Below are 20931 nucleotides of genomic sequence, written 5' to 3'. Positions count from 1 at the left end.
AAAATGGATTGCTGGATGGATATTTTTATATTATTTATACATCATGTGTCAAACACAGGGACAGTGAATCCTTAAGCTTAACTGTATCTTTGGATGGCTACTATAGTGGCTACTTTACCTCTAGTAAGCCTATTATGAATGTTGTAAAAATTAAATGTTTTTTTTCACGAATAGGCCAATTGTGCTAATAATATGTCGGATATAGATTCATGTTAATGTATATTTTCAGACATATTACATTTTTTGAAAAAAACAAAACAATTATAAAACAATTAGGCCACCAAACAATAATTTGGCTGCCCCCCTGAACTCTGGGGACCCCCTAAAGATCCCGGACCCCCTGCTGAAGAACATTTATTGCATGATGTTTTTTTTTACCAGTCAGCCATTAATTTTAATTCAATTCAATTCAATTCAGTTTTATTTATAGTATCAAATCATAACAAGAGTTATCTCGAGACACTTTACAGACAGAGTAAGACAAAGCCCCAACAATTACAATAATTCTCTCAAGAGCAAGCATTAGCGGTAGCTATTGCGACAGTGGCGAGGAAAAACTCCCTTTCGGGAAAGAAACCTCGGACAGACCCAGACTCTTGGTAGGCGGTGTCTGACAATGCCGGTTGGGGGTGTGATGAACAGTGGCAGAAATAGTCACAAAGATAATGGAACAGTGACTACAATGGTAGTCGTAGTAGTTCATGTCATAGTAGGGCACAGCAGGGCATTACGGGGTGTAATGTGGGACAGCACAGCATGGGTGGACGCGGTAGGACGCAAGGACGCAGCCGGACACTGCAGGGAATCGCAGAGCATAGCAGGGTGTAGTAGGTCCACAGCGTTTTTTATTAAATAATAAATAAAGAATTTATTGTCTAATTAGTTAACACTCCCCAACTTAGCTTAATAAGCAGTACATGAACAATTAATACATGTTTTATAACACACATAATAAAGTGTTAAACAGAAAAAAAATGACTAAAGTGTTTTTATTAATGTATTTGTTATTTAACAACTATAACTAACTCCTTGAAGCAATCATAACTGATGTATAATGTATAATACATGATTGATAACACTTATTACATAATTACAATTACATAATCATATATAACCATATGTCTTCAGTAGTTTTATTAAGTTTTTAACAGATTTGTACATCTGTATCAACAGTTAATAAAGCTGTTATTACATAATGTAAAATGTTTTCAGTCAATATGTAACTAATCTTATATCTGGTTAATAATAAAGGTATAGAAATGTAAAACCCATATCAGACATGCAGGACACACATGCTTGATTAGTGTTCAAATAATACAATTATATTATAACTGCTTGCTTCTATGTCATAGTGTATTAAAATGTATTAGGTTATTATGCACATGTACAAATAATTTCTAGGTTAGTAGGCCTTGTTTATCATGTCCTGTCGTTTTTTTATTATTTAAATAGTTTTATATTTGCTCCTACAAACTTTACTGTGTGGGTAAAAAGTATGTATTAACTGTGAGAACATATGTCTAAACTTATACGATTATATACTACTACAATTATGTTATACTGTGTTATGAAGCATCTATTACCTATTTATACAACAGCGATGAATGCTGTATTGGAGAATTTGTAATTGTTGACAAATACATGAATAAATATTATATACATACATTATATATGCATATAACTACAATATAGTATACATACAATATGATAAATAACGGATTAAAATACAGTGTTACATATGTCTTTTTATACTATTGTAATTATATTGACACTTAAGACTTTGAAATGATATGTCTGGGTTTTGGAAGATACACAAGAGTAAGACAGCAGCACAATAATCCTTCATACTAAATAACCTGGATTCAAGAAAAATAAGCACATTGTTAATCCCAGTGCTTCATAATTCATCGTGAAACAATTATAAATGATGCAGTGCATGACGTGTCAAATACATGTAATCAATAATTCAACTATTATTAATAATGAATGAAATGCAAATGTGATTGGCATCCAAGAAATGTATTATTGTTGGATAGCATGTTTGAAGCCGACACATGCTGGGTTGTAAATGCCATTTTCTATGTAATTTCAGTTTGTTGAAAAAAAACATTCCTGAAGGGTAATCATTTGAAGGTTACAACTTCTCACATCATGGTACATGGTACAATACCACATTGCACAACACTCTGATTATTCTGTGTTGAAAGCTACTATTATTATTATTATTATTATTATTATTATTATATTAGGTGAAACATAGAGTTTTCCAAGGGACAATTTGTGTTTGTAAAGTCAGAGGACCAAAATTATGCTGGTTCCTTTCCATTTATTAGAGTTTATGTTTTTATTTATCCATGAAATCACTATAGAGCCACAAATATAGAGGCCTGTGATTGATCATCCAGGCTTTAGAGTTGCTGGAGAAGCCAGAGGATTTGAATTCCTAATAATGTGGCACATTAAAACCTCTGAGGATAACGCCTCTGTGTGCTGCTCCCAGCCAGGTCAAAGCTTTGGCACTGAAGAGGGCCACGTATATGGGCTGGAATACACTAGAATGACTTATAATGTGAATATAGCATTTGGTAGTCAACTCCAAGTGCTGGGGTCAAATATTAACAACTCTTGCATGTATGCTGGAGAGGCAGACCTTGATAATCTGCTAAAATTTTAAAAATGCATGGAAATCAAAACATTTTTGATGTGTTTCAATCCAAGGGCTGTCCCCTTTTAAGACTGCATGTGATCAAATACATCATAACAGCCGTCAGAATCCTACAATCCTGTGTGCAACTGTCTAATGGTCTTAGGTGAATGGTCTACTTAAAAAGAAGATAAATAAAACCATTCTGTAACCTTGTCATATTTACACTCAGTTGGTCATCAATCAAAGGTAAGTATGATGTGATTTTGGCCAATCAAAAAGCCACAGCAAGGTGTAAATACGTCATACTGTCAGAATATATTTTACAGTCTTAGTACGATATATTTGCCAGTCGTCTAACAAGTGTTGATGTGAAATGTCAAGTCTCCCACTGTTAAGTTGAATGTCATGTCATTTTGTCCCAGTGGTATTTACACATTGGCATCTTTCTGGTGATAAACTTGGCATGTTTTACGTTTGCACCATTAAGGTTAGTCTCTGTGAAGCGAGACTCTCGTTTGGGGAGGAAGGAAGCATGGTTCAGGCTGTTCGGTGGCCACATCTATCCTGGACAAAAGTAAGAGACTAAACACATGAGAGAGTAAAAAAACTAAAAACTATATCTAATGGAAGACCAGTATACTGTAAATACAAGAGACAGAGATAAAAAATATTAAGCCACTTAAATAGACTGAGGGCCATTCAGATGTAGACTATTTCCTGTCTTTTCCTACTCTGCCTCTTGGCTTCTGAATGAAATCACACACAAAGGCACAGAGGGAGAGACGTCACAGGATCCAATCTCTGAATTTGGACGAGGCTTTAATCTGTGGAGACATTTCCTTCACATGTAATTACAATTTTCGATTTGTCTTTTGTTTTATTCTTTTAGTTTTGTTTTGCAGTAGAGATAAAATATAATACACACTATCATCTAACCCCATAAGCTAGGGCAAACCTGACTATAATAATAATGCCTTATTATCCCTAAAAATGCCTTTCAAATCATATCTCTAATGCTTTCCATCCCAATTACTATTCTACTGTTGAAATCACTTTTGCATGATTCTGCTCCCAATGAGTTTTGAAGTCATTAACCCGGTGGCTTAGGTACATACTGAAGCACCAGCAGACCCAAAAAAACCGTGTGTGTGTGTGTGTGTGTGTGTGTGTGTGTGTGTGTGTGTGTGTGTGTGTGTGTGTGTGTGTGTGTGTGTGTGTGTGTCATGAGTCCTATTGTCTCCAGAGAGATTTGATTTATATCCTGCCTCAGTCTGTTGTTTGGCATCTTCTCACTCCCTGATACTCTCTGTCCCCAAGAGCAGGAGCGAGTCAGCCCTTCCCATCAAAACACATTATTTCCATGCCAGCGTTCTCACGCAGCCACATATACCCACTTTTGATGAAAACTAGATCATCAACAACAGTAGACATGTTTTAAAGCCTTTTGATACAGATTCAATTTGTGTGTTATATATAACATATCAGAGTAGTCCCTATCTCTACAGAACAAGTCAATAGTCAACAGAATCTATTTTTGCGGGTGGCATTTTCATTATAGAATGTGTAAAGGAAGGAAAAATGACTAGTATGTTGTCAAAGTCATATCTCACTGGGTGCAGATGCTGACTGTGATCTGTTTCTATGTCTCAAACAAAGTAATACCAAGGCCTGAGGCAAATGAATGCACAGCTGGAACAATGATCCATCCCAGCTTTGAGAAAGAGAAAAAATTTGACATTTGTACTATAATGATGTAGGCACAATGGCCCAGCCTGGAGCCACAAGAATGAATGTCAGCATCAATTCTAAGCAGCTAAAGGGGCATAACATGGCAACATCCTCCACAGGTGTTGTCAAAGTGCTACAGATCAAATTAAATTCATGTAAAAGCTGGAGAAATAAAAACAATCTTCAGGGCACTGAGATTGAACAGACAGACATATGGATGGGCCTCACCACGGCTTTGGTCCATTGATGAGAAGAAATCACCTCAGTGGCTCTGGGCTGTTACTCAAATCAATACCTTTTAAAAGGTTTAGACAAGGCACATGAAGTCACTCAAAATCATTGAGCCTCTGCATTTGGTGTTGCTACTATGTGGCTGTCTCACTAGTTACAGCTATCCATATCAAGTTTCTAAAGCCATAACCTGGTGTGTGCACTCAATCATCCAATCCAAAATAATGGGTAGAAATAGCCAGGAGCTAAGCACGTGTGAGGCGAGGGATAAGAAGACTTATCAGCATGAGAGCATATATATACAAAAAATTACATTAGCATAGTTTTTCCTTAGAACTAAACTCTTAAAAAACTTAAAGTTTCTGGCAATGGATATAAATAAGTGTGCTTTCTCCTCGAGGCTGTTAACAACACGAGGGTAGTGGTGGTTGTTGCCGCGATGTAGTGGAGTCCCCTGCAGGGCTCACAGCATCATCCGTCTTTTCTGATCCCCAATGAAACTGTATATCCATTAATTTCCTCTTGATTTAATTGGCAGATGGAGGAGCCTCCTACTCCTCCTTGCGAACAAGCCTGCAGGTTTATTAGTCCCACCACAGTGGGCCATCTTCTCTAGCATCTCATTCATTTCACTTTGTTGTCAATTCAGGCTGTGAACTTGATGTCTTTGCCCTTTATCGCTCATTGTATTTTACACCCTACCAGATGATTGAATCGAGGGGTAATTAGAGAAAAAAAATCACTGTGAGGAGGAATTGATATGATGTGACTGTGGAACATGTCTCTACTTTAGTAAGGAACAATAAAAATGTTGTATGAATATGTACAAAATGGTGTTAGGGGTGCCTGGGTAGCTCACCTGGTAGGGCACACGCCCATATACAGAGGCTCAGTCCTCAACACAGCAGCCACAGGTTCAGTTCTGGGCTGCAGCCCTTTGCTGCATGTCATTCCCTCTCTCTCTTTGCTTTCATGTCTAAGCTGTCCTGTCAAGAATAAATTCCAAAAAATAATCTTAAATATAAAATTAATCAGTACAGTATATTATACATTTTTGCTGATATAACTTTTGACACCAAATTAAGGCTACATTGTAAGATGCGAAGTATGTTGTGTTATTTGGTTGGCTGCAATCGCCTATTTTACAGTATTTTTTTTCCCATTTGTTTGTGTAATTACTTACAGAATGAAATCAAATAAAAAAAATGTTTACAATTTCAACATGTCAGTAAAACACCCCTAGAGATTCTCCACTGGGAGGAAGAAGATATAGTTAGTGGATAAAATCTGGGATGATTTCTGTAGATACATGGGTACATCTGCTCATCGAGAACAAAAGGGCGTTCATTCTGATAAGAGTCCACAGCAAGTCCTTAGCTAAATGCTAACCTGCTCAAAATGCCAGTGCCAATGCTGAGTTTATGCTGAGTTTACCAGGTATAACATTCGCCATGTTGACCATCTTAGTTTAGTGTGTTAGCACCATTAACATTCACCAATTAGCACTAAACACAAGTTTAACAAGTACAGCTGAGTCTAATGAGGATGTCATTAGTTTAGCAAATTAGCAATTTTGACCTGATAATGGCTGTAAGGGACCAAGCAGTGAGGCACCAGGAGTCACAGGTAAGTTTCAAAAGGGAAGGGTTTTATCTAACCAAAGAATTTGCAAATTAAACTTTTTGCAAATATGTTGGACTCATGAAAGTGGTCAACTACACAGAAAGTAAATAAGCTCTTAACACAACAAACTCAACATTCTGACCTATAAGAAAACACAGGGGACATATGCATACTGGTTGATCAGACCAGGGTTTGACACACAGGGGAAACTAATAATACAACATTATAAAATAGTCCATATCGATGACGTTTCAGTTACGGGATAGTTCCGGTGCCGCCGGAGGTTCCTCACCTTCCACTTTCTTTGTGTTGGCATTCTAAGCGCCGGCTGATTTGGGAAACATCCTTTGAGCTAGAACTGACAATCAAATTATATTTAACTTTGTTGGAGTAAAATTCTCATCACACAATCGAAAGCCATTTTAATTCCAGAGCTAACTTCTGTTTGATTTATGAAAATGTCAAATTGCATCTTATCAACACAGTGCTGAACTTCCAGCGCTATGTGTGAACAAACACACAAAGTGTGTTAGCTGTTCTTGCATGTCATGTTTTTTGTACATGGTCCCTGACAACATTGAATAAGTCAGAAATTGCTGTGTGCAGCTTAACTGTGGAAACTAATTTACAGTAACTCATGATAATACTGTATTTTTTTGAGAAGTTTTTTTTTTTATATATCTGTTATGATGTAAAGTGCTCTAAATTCCAAGGCTCAACGCTCAAGGCCATGTTCCTGCTGTGTGTGCTTGTCTTCCATACAGCACAAAATGATAAACCATTGCAGAAGGTCATGTTAGGAAGTGTAGGAGCACAATGTGAATGGAAGGAGGTAGAGAGATTGAGTGTACCATAGAAAAGCCATCAAGTCCCCCCCCCCCTTACTAAACCTCCCGTCCCATTTTCAGCTCAGTGCACTCTTTAGCAGAATTATTGATGGTATTTGTGAGGTACGGAGGACTGGGATGAAGTTGTCTCAATGCCTGGGCTGCAAAACAAGAGCTATGGCAAGGGCGGGACAGCAGGAGGAACAACACATGCAGTATTTATTGCTGTGTTCAATATAAGGAAAGGGAAGAAGACAAATGGAAGTGATCTTAAAAGTGCAGCAACATAGAACTCATCCTATACTGCTGTTAATGTATTAGGACTGGTGGAAGAAATGTGGCCACTTGGGAGCAGCGGATAAAAGCTGTAAACACAACATCATCACCCTTTAATGGTAAACATGTTAGCATTCACACATGCAGCAGATATGGAGCACTTTAAACATTCATTTGAAGTTGTGTTTCTGGCCACCTGGTGAATATAAGTCCTATACTTACTTTAGCTCTGTTTTGGTCTCCACCAACTCGTGCTGGAAATATCTGGCTCTTAATCGCTAGTCACTAACTTTTTCCGGTAGTATTCAGTGAGTTTATCAAAGATTTTTAGCTGTAAACAGCTGCAGCTGTTTCTGAAAACGACGTTGATGAGAGGGCCAAGATCCCCCAAAAAACAAAACACTAAAGTTGCAGGCTGTAAAACAAAACGAAAATGCACTGTAAGTTGAAAAAAAACTCAGTAGAGATGAGGGGAACTACAAAGTTGGGTGATCCATTGTTAATATAGAAATATTGATAATTGCATGTTGACAGTACTCGATTAAATGGCGTCACTACCCCCCCTTTGTTCTAGTAATACCACGCTTAAGAATTGAGAAATCAGAAACAAGTCAATCAGTCACAAGGAATATTTCAATGAAAAACACAAAATTTCAAATTGTTTGCAAAACACTGAAAGTATTTAGTATATATTGTTTCTTGCAAATGGAAAATGAGGTCTGACTTTGTGGTTTTCAGTCAGTCTTTGAAGAGAACTTTCACCTTTTACATCAAAGCGGTAACATTTTAGAGAAAAGAGTGGGAGAAATGTGGGGGTGACATGCAACAAATGGTCTTTGATACAAACTCTACTGACTCGCCAGGAAGCTGGAAACTTACGGTACCTTTTAATAATGGTCCTGTCATAAGTACTCCTTGTAGGTGTTGTTCATAGGTCATTTCAGGTGTGAAAATGGATTGTAAGATTGAAAGAGAGTGGGTGGGTTTTTGTGAAGCTGTTTCTTCAGTTTCATCATGCTTACAGTACCTTACTCTTCTCCTCTTCAAGCTCAGTGCTAACAGATGTTTCTCCTCTCATAGTACTGCTTTATGCAGCACATGTAGATACAAAGGCAGCACAGCAGGATGAAGAGGAGAGACAGAAACATTATTTCAGTAAAATAAACCAAAAAGATGTTTTTTTTCAGAAGATGTCTTTGATGACTGGTCTTGATTAGAATATGAGACGTGTCCTCTTTGTTTTCTCAGTGATATTAACATTCCATACCTCAAGCCCCTTTTCAATCACCACTGCAGAGCGATGACTCTTATGCCCCAAGATTCATTAACAAACTCATAAACACTAGCCCCCCCCCCCCACCCCTTGATGTTTACTCATAGCATGGGAAAGAGGAAAGCATGATTCAATGCAGACGCACGGACAGTATGGTCAGTGTCCCTTTTGATAAGTGCCACGACCATAGAGAACGTCCTTGAGATCCATGTTTATAGAAATGAGATCATCATCAGAAGGACACTTTTTTACAGTATGGCCTTCTCATAAAATAACTGGTTGATTAAAATGAGGAAGCTATAGTTAAAACCTCTTCCCATTATTAGGATTATGAATAATTGCATCAGCTTGTTTCTGTGCTCCCATTGCCTATATGATGCAGTAGTTTCACCAACAAAGATGCACATTGACTTTATTTTTGTGTTAACTCTTACGAGGTATTCACCTATTTTTATCACCACGTTTACCAATCACTTTTTGACCAATCATTGCCAACTGTTGCCTTGTGTTTTCTTTCTCATCCTCTGTTGAGTGCTAGTATAACACCTCAATGCAGTACAGCAAGCGTATTTAGCTTTTAATGTGTTCATGACACCCTCTAGAGGAACATTAACAACATCACAAGAATAACTGTTATTAGTATGTGTCATCCCTGTGAATTACATTACGACAAACTGTATCTTTCAGAACCAGCATTGTGCTGAATTAAGACCTCTGATACAAACGGAAGAGAAAGTAAACATCATTATCTTCACAATATTAACTAGGGCTGTCAAAATAATGCGTTAATTTCAATTAATTAATCTGAGAAAAAAATAATGCGTTAAAAAAAAAATAACGCAGATTAATCCATTCCATATTGAACTTTGACCCAGAGCCATTCTGGACTTCAGGAAGAACCCAGCCCCACCTGCCCCCATCACCCTCTGTGGCTCCACAATCGACACTGTGGAGTCTTTCTGCTTCCTGGGAACTATCATCTCCCAGGACCTCAAGTAGGAGCTGAACATCTGCTCCCTCGTGAAGAAAGCACAACAGAGGATGTACTTCCTGCGGCAGCTGAAGAAATTCAACCTGCCAAAGACAATGATGGTGCACTTCTACACAGCCATCATTCATCAATAAAACCCTTTCTGATTCTGATTCTGATTCTAGCCACCATTCGACTGTAAAATGAAGGAGGGAGACGAGAATGCGCTGCCTGGATCATTAATTGGAACATTTACTTATAAAAAATCTTCTTCCTGAATAGGGTTGGGTACCGAAATCCGGTGCTAATATGGCACAGGTGCCTTCATGACCTGCATCTACCAGACCGAATAGCGACGCGGATTTCGGCGCCTCATTTTGGTGCCACTAATATGTCTGTGCTTCTCTCGGATGCTCTGAAACAGACGTTACAGGAAACAGAAACATCGCAGCAGCTAACGTTAGCCTACCGCTAGCTAGTAGCTGGATTAAACATGGTTACAGTGCTGACAGCTAACGCTAAACGGTGTAAAGTGTGACTGTATTTTACTGTAGAGGATTCAACACCAGGATGCAATGTGCAGCTGCCGTTGTCGGAAAAACACAGACGGTGCGTTCAATGAAACTGGTAACCTACAGCCTCATGGTGCATTCAAAGTTGTTGTTAAAGGCCCTTTTCCCATCTGGTAGTTGTTTTTCTCATTCAACAGCAATTTACTAGTGAAATAAGTTATTGTTATAGTTATTACATTATTATTAAATCATTAAATTTGACCATATGGCCTTAGCAATAAGCAAGCCTTCTTTAATGTTGCCGACTGTTGTTTAGTACCCTTCTTTTTTTTTCTTTTTAACTTTCTTAAAAAGTATCGGTTAAGGCACCGGGCAAAAATTATGTATATGATTAATTTAGATTAATTAATCACAGAGTATGTAATTAATTAGATTCATTTTTTAATTGATTGATAGCCCTAATATTAACAGATTATGCTGCTCAGCTATTGTATTGGAGAGCATTATACTGCATAGGTATCCATATTAATGTAAGTTGCTTCATATTGGTGAATTAGGGGATCAAAATAAACTATAGGCCTACAGTTAAAACAGTAAAATGTGTTTTTATTATATTATGTAGTTTGTTGTATTACATCATTTTCAGTATGAGTTATAAAGTAAAAAGTATACATACAAATCTGTAATATGTGTATTGATTTAGTCCCAATCTTCCAAAATAAGTCAAACCTGCACCCTTTCATTCCGTCCCCTACATGACCACCCAGTGTTTCATCCACCCCACTCATTTCTTTGTTGGATCACCATGTTCGTGAAAGCTGACACCTCAGCTATGAAGACTTCCTTTTTTGTCATGAAATGACTACAGTTTGTGAAACAACATGCTGTGACACATTCTGATAAGGAGTGAGTGAATTATGTTGCAACTGAAGCTGAGTGACAGTCCAGCAAGTCTAATGGCTTTTTAGAGTTAGGACTACAACTGCGCAATTCAGAAAGCATCTCCATCGTTATGATTAATTAATAGATACTGTATTATGTAGTGTATGTTGTATGTATTTGTGTGAGTGGTCTAAACTCTTGAGATCTGGTCAGACATACTTTGGGCAAGTATCTAACAGGAGAACTTTCACATTTTTAGATCACATGAAAAATCACACTTTTATCAATAGTCAAAGTCAGGATTTATTTTAAAAATAGGAAAGTGCTGTTGTTGTTTATTTTTGCTAATGTTGCTAATGTTCATTAAGGCAGTACCTGGTATTCAGAACATTAATATGGCAGTAAACAACTCACTATATAAATATATAGTGGAGTAATGGCATCCTGAGCAGAGAATGAAGTCACACTCCCAACGGACTGTGGAGGCAATCCCAGATGACTCTTTTTTTTTCTGAATATTGAGTACAGTCCCTTTAAATGTCACACTGCATATGTGTGCATATTGATATTCAATGTGAGTTCATAGATACCTTATAATTTATTGTGCTCCTTGTAGTTTCTGAGATACATTTTATTATCATACTATATTTAGTATTTGGGCACATGGGACAAGTGATTGTTCCTTAAATATGATGAAATACAGTAAGTAGTTATGCATGTATGTATATATAGTATGATAAGAACAACTCACTTTTCAGTCAAACGGTTTGACAGATTTTGAAAATGCCATCAGACTTGTGCTAAGGCAAGCCCAGAGAACACTTCCACCTAAATGAAATTCAAACTTTCTGTTGCATGCATAGATGGGTTAATACATTAATAAGACTGTAGGCTACATCTTTTTGATTTGGGTTAATGGGTTAATAAATGAATAAGACTGTAGCCTACAGTTCATCCAGCTGGTCCACTATGCTCTACAAGTACAACACCCTTTAGCTACATTTAGCAATCAGGAAACAAGGAAGTTTCCAGAAATAGGCCCTCCTGTAGTCTGACTCAGGTCAGCCAATGTGATGTACCCATAGCTGAATCAGGCACTCATAATTATTTATACTCTAGCTAAATATAGAGTTAGGATGTACTCAGGGTTAGTAATCTTCTACAGAAAGGTAAAAAGTATACCATTAGAAAGAATTAGACAAAATGTAAAAAAATACAGCACAAAGGTGAAATATGAAAGACAACCACATTTAACAAAGTTAACAGCAGGACAAAAAGTTTAATTTAAAGGTGGATACATTTGGGACAAAAGTAATTAGTTTTACTGTACCTGCAGTGACGTCCAAGAACGAAGCTGAACTGTCAAGCTACCTCTTTGAATATTTTTACTATAAAGTTCATAGACATGAGACATCAGCCGAGAAGTAGCTGTAACTAATAATACCACATAGAAGAGGAAGCTGGTTGACCAATCATCATTACACACCCAGAAGCACAACTTCCTGCTGGTGTGTGTCTTTGTGTGTTTGTGGTTTTGACAAAGAGGCAGAGAGAGAGAGAGAGAGAGAGAGAGAGAGAGAGAGAGAGAGAGAGAGAGAGAGAGAGAGAGAGAGAGAGAGAGAGAGAGAGAGAGCGAGAGATGGGTAAGAAAGGTTTTTAACTGTCACTAACAAATTGACACAAGTTGCAGCTGACAGCAGCAAAGAGCAGGGTCATGGAGCCACAACAGATCAGAGAGGGATACTTGGTAAAGAAGGTAAGAATAACTACAAAAAATACTATCCACTTCCTCGCATTGCATTTTTAGTGGGGAAACAGAGTTTTGACACTAGAGATAAAATAACAGAATTCACAACTTTGGCAATGTTATGATTGGGTTGATTGATTCGGTTTAGCTTAGTAGCAACACATTCTATACCTATTGGTAGTCAATATTATAGTTAAAAAGGGTGCAAATTGACATCTACATTATAAAAGACTAACTTAAAAGTAATGGAAGCTCTGGTAAAGTGGAATAAGTTTCCAAGTCAAACCACGCCTACTGTATAGAAAAAGGTTTGCATGTCACTTAAAAATGGCCACACAATACACAACTACACACTCACACTCACACTTCTGTTCTACAGTTGCAACAAGTCTAGTTCCTGCTTCTGTCCAGAACCCAGAGTAAAACATGAAATGTGTTTTCTAGGTTGTGTTTTAGCATTTATTCGACACTTCGAGAGATTGCCATGACCTGAAATGAAAGTACAGTGATAATGTGTTTGTTTCACACATCCAGTACTGAAAACCACACTCACATGCTTTACGGAGCCAAGTGTGACTTTTTGCTTTCTACACACCTAAGATGCCAATGAAAGATATTTTAATGAATTGCTTTTGTGTGTTCAGTTTTTATGTAGTTTACATTTGGTTTTATCAATCAGACATAACTTTATCATCCTGTGTGTTCTTTTCATTTTGTCCTATATTGTGAAGCACTTTGTAAACTCTTGTTTGATGTGCATGACAGTAACAAAATCATTATTGATTATCTTTTCGTTTGATAATGATTGAGATATCATGGCTGAAGTGTTTTTATCTTATGAATAATGTGATGACACTATGGGTGCTATAAATAGCTATATACAGCTGTGAATAATGGTCAGATGGCTAAGACGTTGCCAGAAAACCTTCTTCATGGACAGTGGTAATGTCACACAGTTGATTAATGTGCCGTCTAATGTATGTCCATTCATGACTAACTGCTCCTGCTGCCGTAAATCCTTGCTAGAGCACCAAATCCAAGAGTGAAAATATTCCCTAACAAATGCACTTTTTACTCCTGTCTAAGCGTTGTTTGCTCAAACTACAGTGCCCAGCTAATTTAAGCAATTACTTAGTAATTTTTTCAAAATAAAACTATATATTTGTGACAGGTCTTTAAAGTTGTACTTTTACCAAGGGAACAAATTGGCTTGGGGTTGCGTGTGCCACAGACACGATAAAATCATTGTTGGTAAGAAAAACTCGGATTAGTGATGATACTGGTGGAAGTAAAATTTAGGTTTATGCATGTGTGCGCAATTTAATGACATACACATGGCTTTACAAAGTTAGTATTAAAACTATACACATAAACATACACAGCGTAGGGTGCCTGGGTAGCTCACCTGGTAGAGCAGGTGTCCACATTTAGAGGTTTGCTCCTCGACGCAGCAGCCGCAGGTTTGACTCCACCCTGCAGCCATTTGCTGCATGTCATTCCCCCTCTCTCTCCCCTTTCATGTCTTCAGCACAAACAAAAAAATAATTTGGTGTTTTTTTATGTTACATAATCTGAAAAAAAGTTAACTCTCCCGAGGATATGACACTAACAGACTTGAGTACCTTTAGTGATGATAAAAAAATCATTATTTTGATTTATACCTATTTTAACATCTCTTTTTAGTTAAAGTACAACATGCTTTCTGTAACAACTACATCCTCGACACAATACTTTTACACTTTTGCTCAAAGCTGCCTATTGTCAACTGTCTTTTTTATCCTCAGGGTACATTGCTAAACTCCTGGAAGGCAGTGTGGGTAGTGCTGTCAGAAGATGGGCTGGAATTCTATAAAAAGAAAACAGACCACTCTCCGAAAGGAATGATCCCACTAAAGGGAGCCACGCTCCTGAGTCCTTGTCAGGATTTTGGCAAGAGGACGGTAGGAAAATGACAAGTACAGCTGTTGAAAAATCTGAACTAGCATTGAAGGATTAGAAATGTATAAATGACAGTTATGGCAGAGTATATAGGATGAGTAACAGAGTTAACGACTACAATTACAGTTTAAGATTTCAAATACTCAATTTGAAGATTTAATTAATTTGAGACAGCTAAATATATATATTTATTTATTTTTTTCCCAAATTAGCACCTATATTGCCAAATTAGCAGCTATATTGATGTTGGTTATCCTCATATCTGAAGTAAATTCTCAAGAGAAAATATAACAGCATGAGTCTATTGCTCCATTTAGATGGTTCTCAAGATTACCACAGACAAGAAGCAGGATCACTTCTTCCAAGCCTCACATATGGAGGAGAGAGAGTTTTGGGTCAAGGACATCAAGAGAGCCATTACCTGCCTCGAGGGGGGAAAAAAGTTTGCCAGGAAGTCCACAAGACGCTCCATTCGCCTACCTGACACAATCAACCTGACGTATGTTCTGTAAAATCTTCTTGGGGGTGAAAACAATCAATTTAAAAGACCAATAAATTGACACATACGATTCCATCCATACGATTGTTAGCTGTCAAGCTTTCCATTCTCACACTGCACAAGTGTAGAGTACAGTGAAAGCAGTTGCAGCTCACTGAAAAATGTTAATGGGCCTACTTTTTGAAACAATGGGTACTTGATTTAAGACGGAGGCAGACAAAAGCAGGCTTCTAGCTGTCAACTGTCGATTTTGGTTGGTTGAAATTAGAACGGTTGCTGGCAGATTTTACCAGAGTTAAAACGTTAGCTTACATAGAGTTAAGCTAACGTTAACTCTATGAATTGGTTGAAAACTCTCTTCAATACAGGGACAATAAACACAGAGGTTAGATTTATGCTTCACTGTTGCTTGTGTTTCAAATAATATTCACTTAGAAAGTTGTAAGAGAAAAGGCTTTAAGAGTGAGGACTATGGGATCAGCAAATAATGAATGGAAATGGAATTAAAGCGGGCAGAGCTACAATGCTACGAAAAAATAGCATCCAAGACCAGTGCACACCATAGACTGTAATAATAATGGACGTAGCCTCGATGATTGACCCATTGGTTTGTGGACAGCTGATTTGAAGTCAGGAGTTTGCATTTTGTCCGTCGGCATCCTGTTATTTTGCAGCCAGAAGTGACCATATTTGGACAAAAGGGCGGAGCTTGGGAGGATGACACGTCTAAGCCAGTCTTGTGTAATGTATGGTTTCATGGCGCTGCAAAAGCTTAACGCAAAAGAGGGAAAGTTGCCTAATTTAAATCCTTCTGATGCGAGACATCCAGCAGACTTTTACTGGCGGTATAAACGCGGACCTCCAGGTACTGCTGCTCGTCAGCATGTACAGCAGTACACAGAGCTGGTTGGAAATTGGCATACTCTCTTATGTTACCAGCTAATGTTAGCACTAGCTAGCTAGCTTGGTTGGCACAACGTTGAACAAGACATTTCTAGGTGACCAAAGTGTTCCAATTAACTTTGATGAAGTAAAAACACACAGTGAGAGGATAAAAATTTAAGATGAACACATGGACAACACCAAAAAACAAGTTAACGGCTATGTACACAGTGCCATGGTTAGCATTGCTAAGCCTCTGTCATTATTGACAGGTCGGTGTGTAGCCACACCCTAAAGCTTCCCTGCTTTTTCGTCTATTTTAAAAAGAAATGGGACCAAAGTTTACAAAATAAACATGCTGTATTGAAGACGGCTTGAAACTAGCGATTGAGGCCATAAACATGTTAAGACATTTTTTATTGAGTTAATAAATCAAGGCAAAAGTAGGGTCATTTCCCCATTGACTTCAATAGAAATTGACTTCTTTTTGGAGCCAGTGGAGTCGCCCCCTGCTGGAAATCAGATAGAATGCAGGTTTAAGGCACTTCCACATTGGCTTCACTTTTCAGGCCTGGAAGTTGCCACTTGGTGCACACACAGTGAATGTGTATGAATGAACTTGGCTTTTATTGTACCTTTACCTGTAACTGCACAAAATAATGTAATTAGGTAAAGATGCTTCTTGGCCTTGGACTGTTGTTAACGTTACTATTATAGGTAGTAAGCCAGTTAGCTGGGTTCATAACATTTTTTGTGATTCTGCTTTTGGAAACACTAGATGAAGATACAAATTTCACTCATTGACATTCTTACAAGTAGAGAGCCCTGTGCAAACTGGTTCAGCATGTTGAGAAAATGTGAAGCTTGACAGGACTTCCGTGCTCAGATATGGTTGCTAAGCTATGGCTATTGGACAATCACTGTTCGGGGCAGGGGTTTAGTCAACTGCTTCTGCTGGTTGATAGCATGATAGAATGGCAAGACATGTTGACAATGTCTACATTGTGTTTTCTCAGAGAATTGTACACACTAATGAAAGACCAAGATGATGGCGTAAAAGAGTTAAAACTGGAACAGGAGAATCGAGTCTTCAACCACTGCTTCACCGGTACTGTTGTCTTGGTTTTTATTGAGGTTACAGGTGTGGAAGAAGTTTTTTTTTTTTTTACTTTCTAATGGTCTCGCCATTTTTCGCTCTTTCCTTATTTTTGTGCAGGTGTGACAGTGGTAGAGTGGCTGATTTCAAAGGAGAAAGCGAGAAATAGGCCTGAGGCTCTCATGTTAGCAACAGGGCTCCTGAATGAGGGTTTTCTCCAGCCTGCGAGTGACCTGTCCAAAGAGAGAGCAGAAAGTGGAGAGCAAATGGCCTTCTTAGATCAGACAATTGCTCTTTATTACTTTGTAAGTTTGAAAAGTTACTATTAAACATTTAACATTAATAAAGTTGGGGATGATAAAACATGATTTATGTGTATGATGTGTGTGTATGGCTGTGCTTTGTTGCAGGCAGACAGTGGGTTCTTCTGTGAAGGCTACTCCAGTGATGAAGATGTGCTTCTAAAGGACGAATTCAGAGGAAACATCATAAAACAGGGCTGTTTACTGAAACAGGTGAATCAGGAAGCAGGAAAAAGTGGTTTTGTTCCACTGCATGCATTTCCAATGATAATTTACACTGTGTTGATAAGAAGAATATCTTGATAAGAAGCCAGCTGTTGTCTAGCTACAAAACATCACACTTTTTGAATTAGCTCTCACTTTCACTCATGCATGTCAGCAAGATAAAAATACTCGTAAGTCACATTCACAGAAAGGGGAAGTCTACTTCACATTTACTTGCCACGTTTGCTGTTTAGTAATGTTCAGCAAATCAAAAAAAAGCCTGTTGTGTTATTTTATCACAGGGACATAAGAGAAAAAACTGGAAAGTGCGAAAGTTCGTGCTGAGAGATGACCCTGCTTATATGCATTATTATGATCCTACAAAGGTAAATATACTGACTTGTGCAAGATGTAATAAGAAAGTATCAAGAATACAACTTTTTTTAACTCACATGTTTTTTCTTTCTCCTACTTTGTGCCTTCCTTTGTCTCTTTTTTTGTGCCAGGGTGATGAACCCCTGGGCTCGATCCATCTCCGTGGGTCTGTGATTACAGCTGTGGAGTATGTGCCTGATGGTGAGTGGGACCACTGTCACAGGATACAAATGTCCTGTTGCTTCCTCACTTTCCAGTTTCCAGGAAATATAGTTGGTGTACTGAAAGTAGTTTCTCATCAACTCATCACTTTTAAACTCCTTTCTCTCATCTTCTACGGGTTTCAGCCAAAAAATATGATATTGACGGCAACCTCTTTGAGATCATCACCTCAGATGAAACTCACTACTTCCTCCAAGCTGCTACAGCAGAAGAAAGAAAGGAGTGGATCAAAGCAATACAGGCAGTGTCAAAAAGTGGAAAATAACAGGAGCATTGGGACAGCCACATGTTGATTGTAAAATCACATGTTTGCAATGTCTTTAATTTCATGTAAGAGTGTGTCAGCAAAGTATAGCTGAATTATTATTGTAGTGTCATTCTAGAGTAACTGGCAAGTTTAACTCCTTCATACAGTATCAAACTAATGTTATGATGTTTTTGTGCAGTATGTAACTAATTAAAGAAAAATAAAGGTTATAATTTAACAGTATTATTTGTCGTTATCGCCAATGCCTGATTACATTTTGTATGCAGATGATGTCACAATATTGTGATGTGTGCCAATATATTGTCAAATCGCTAGTACTTTACATTCCAGCTCAGTAATAACAAGGTGAAAAGGTGTAATATATTAGGTAATAATGAGAATATGTTGGTAGTGCTAGGGTTTATTATCTACAGTGGTGGAAGAAGTATTTGGATCCTTTACTAAAAGTACTAATACCACACTGTATAAATACTCTGTTACAAGTACAAGTCCTACATTGAAAATGTTACTTAAGTAAAAGTATGTAAGTATCATCAGCAAAAAGGTACTTAAAGTAATAAAAGTAGAAGTACTTCACATCCTCACATTTTAGAAACTGGAAACAATCAAATTAGTTCTGTCAATCAACTACGCGTTTAATCAACTAGACATTTCAGCTGCACTTATAGAATATTGTTGGTTTAATTAATGATAAAACTTCATATTTTATAAACTACGTGTGTTTTGTGTGCAAAAATCTTAATTTGTAAAATAACTAGTAACTAAAGCTGTCAGATTAATGTAGTGGAGTAAAAAGTACAATATTTCTCTCTGAGATGTAGTGGAGTAGAAGTAGAAAGGGGCATGTAAAGAAAAGACTCAAGTTAATTACAAGTACCTCAAAGTGCAGTACTTATTTACATTCAACCACTGATTATCTATAATAAGACAATAGCGTGCAAGTAATTTTGGGATGAAAATCTTAAAAAATATAAATGTAATAGATTATTGAAATAAAAAACATAATCAGTTATTTTAAGCTGCTAATGATACTACTTATAACATTAACACTAAATATGTATTAATAATAATAATAATAATAATACGATTTTTTTTAATTCTTTGCCCCATTATTACCTTGCAATACGTTTACCTACAATTCTCCTACAGAAATTAAATCTCATTGTCATTGTCACAAGCTGTTGCCTGTGTATTACCATGTTGTTACCCCAGTACTGCCCAGTTGTACTCAAGCTATTACCCTTTATTACCGTATATATGCTACTGTTATATCTTTTGATAGCCCTAAAACAACTTGTTATGGTATCTACATTGTATAACCCTTTAATTGTAAATGCATGGTATAAGCTGTATTCTGAGGTCTATTTGCTACCTAACCAGATAAGTAGGCTCATGGTATTATATTTTTCACAGAAGACATTATAGCTGCTACGAGAGGGCTTATCTGTGATCATCTTGAAATTGTGCAGAATTATGCAGGAAATAGTGTGTTTTTGGTTTAGACTTACTTTTCCGCCCAATGTGTTTTTTCAGATTGCCTTTTTGTTCACTTGTTTTTCAAAAGTTTGAGATGGTTTGTGCTATCATACAAGCACACTTAGTTCCTGCTTGTGAACTAAGTCTGAATCATATTCCGCCTTCACACTTCAGTGTCACTTTGTGGTTTACAGGCCTGCTCCATCTGTGAGAGAATTTATCAGTGGCAAACATGACACACTTAAACTGCAGTATGACTATATATATAAAAAAATTAAAAAAACTTGTGTTAAGTAGCTGTTTCAAATGAGTACAATTGAATTGAAGCATCCAGTTTACAACTTGGGCCCTTTGCCCATCAATTCTGTCAGTAGTTATGATATTATACTTACTAAAAGATTTGCTGAGATCTGGGAACGTGAATAATAAGTCAGACAGGGCAAGAAATGTCACATCCAGCTCCTGCGCCGTTGACATTTTCCTTTTTTTCACATTCAGTGTCTCATTTTGTGCATTTCCTGTTTTATTTTCAAACTCACCTCTGTCTCTTGTGCAGGTCACTTATCTTGCGGTCTTTTTCTGCCTTCCTGCCTTGTGGGATTACCTGCCCCGCCCTAATGTCCTGCACTTGTGTCTAATTGTCTCCCCGCCGCCCTCATATATATACACACTCCTTTTCCCTTTGTTCAGTGCTGGTTCGCCTTGTACCTCTGTGTCTTGCACTCCAAGCTCTTTCAAGCCTCAGCCTTGTGATTTGGATACTGTTGCCTGCTTACTGTACTCTTTCGTACAAGTTCAGTTGTGCATTTGTGTTCTCTGTCTGAGCCTTTTGTGACAAGGAACACATGCACTCGCACAGTCAGGTTTTAATCAAACCCCCAGGCCAAACATATTTAGAAGAGAAAACAATGCCAAATGGTACAATTATTTCCTAACTGATCACAGTTTACAGG

The 20931-nt window shown here is 37.5% G+C and overlaps 1 protein-coding gene and 1 long non-coding RNA gene across 2 annotated transcripts; one reads left to right on the top strand and one right to left on the bottom strand.

Annotated features, from left to right (window-relative positions):
* Positions 1–396: 396 nt before the first annotated feature.
* LOC144532713 (uncharacterized) lies at positions 397–12408 on the bottom strand. The gene is made up of 3 exons (XR_013503368.1): positions 12300–12408; positions 5466–5592; positions 397–5304 (listed from the first exon to the last, which is right to left on the bottom strand). It is a non-coding gene; the product is annotated as an uncharacterized LOC144532713 (long non-coding RNA).
* Positions 12409–12601: 193 nt separating this feature from the next.
* Positions 12602–18724, top strand: plek (pleckstrin). The gene is made up of 9 exons (XM_078273199.1): positions 12602–12725; positions 14501–14656; positions 14972–15153; positions 17052–17143; positions 17252–17436; positions 17542–17646; positions 17940–18023; positions 18144–18213; positions 18360–18724. Exons 1-9 carry the CDS (start codon positions 12684–12686, stop codon positions 18497–18499), a joined length of 1056 nt encoding a protein of 351 aa, XP_078129325.1. The 5' UTR covers positions 12602–12683; the 3' UTR covers positions 18500–18724.
* Positions 18725–20931: the final 2207 nt, after the last annotated feature.

The sequence above is a fragment of the Sander vitreus genome, chromosome 17, assembly GCF_031162955.1.
Source record: "Sander vitreus isolate 19-12246 chromosome 17, sanVit1, whole genome shotgun sequence".
NCBI lineage: Eukaryota > Metazoa > Chordata > Actinopteri > Perciformes > Percidae > Sander > Sander vitreus.
The sequence above is the reverse complement of the archived record's forward strand: the minus strand, read 5'-3'. Positions and strand labels throughout refer to the sequence as shown.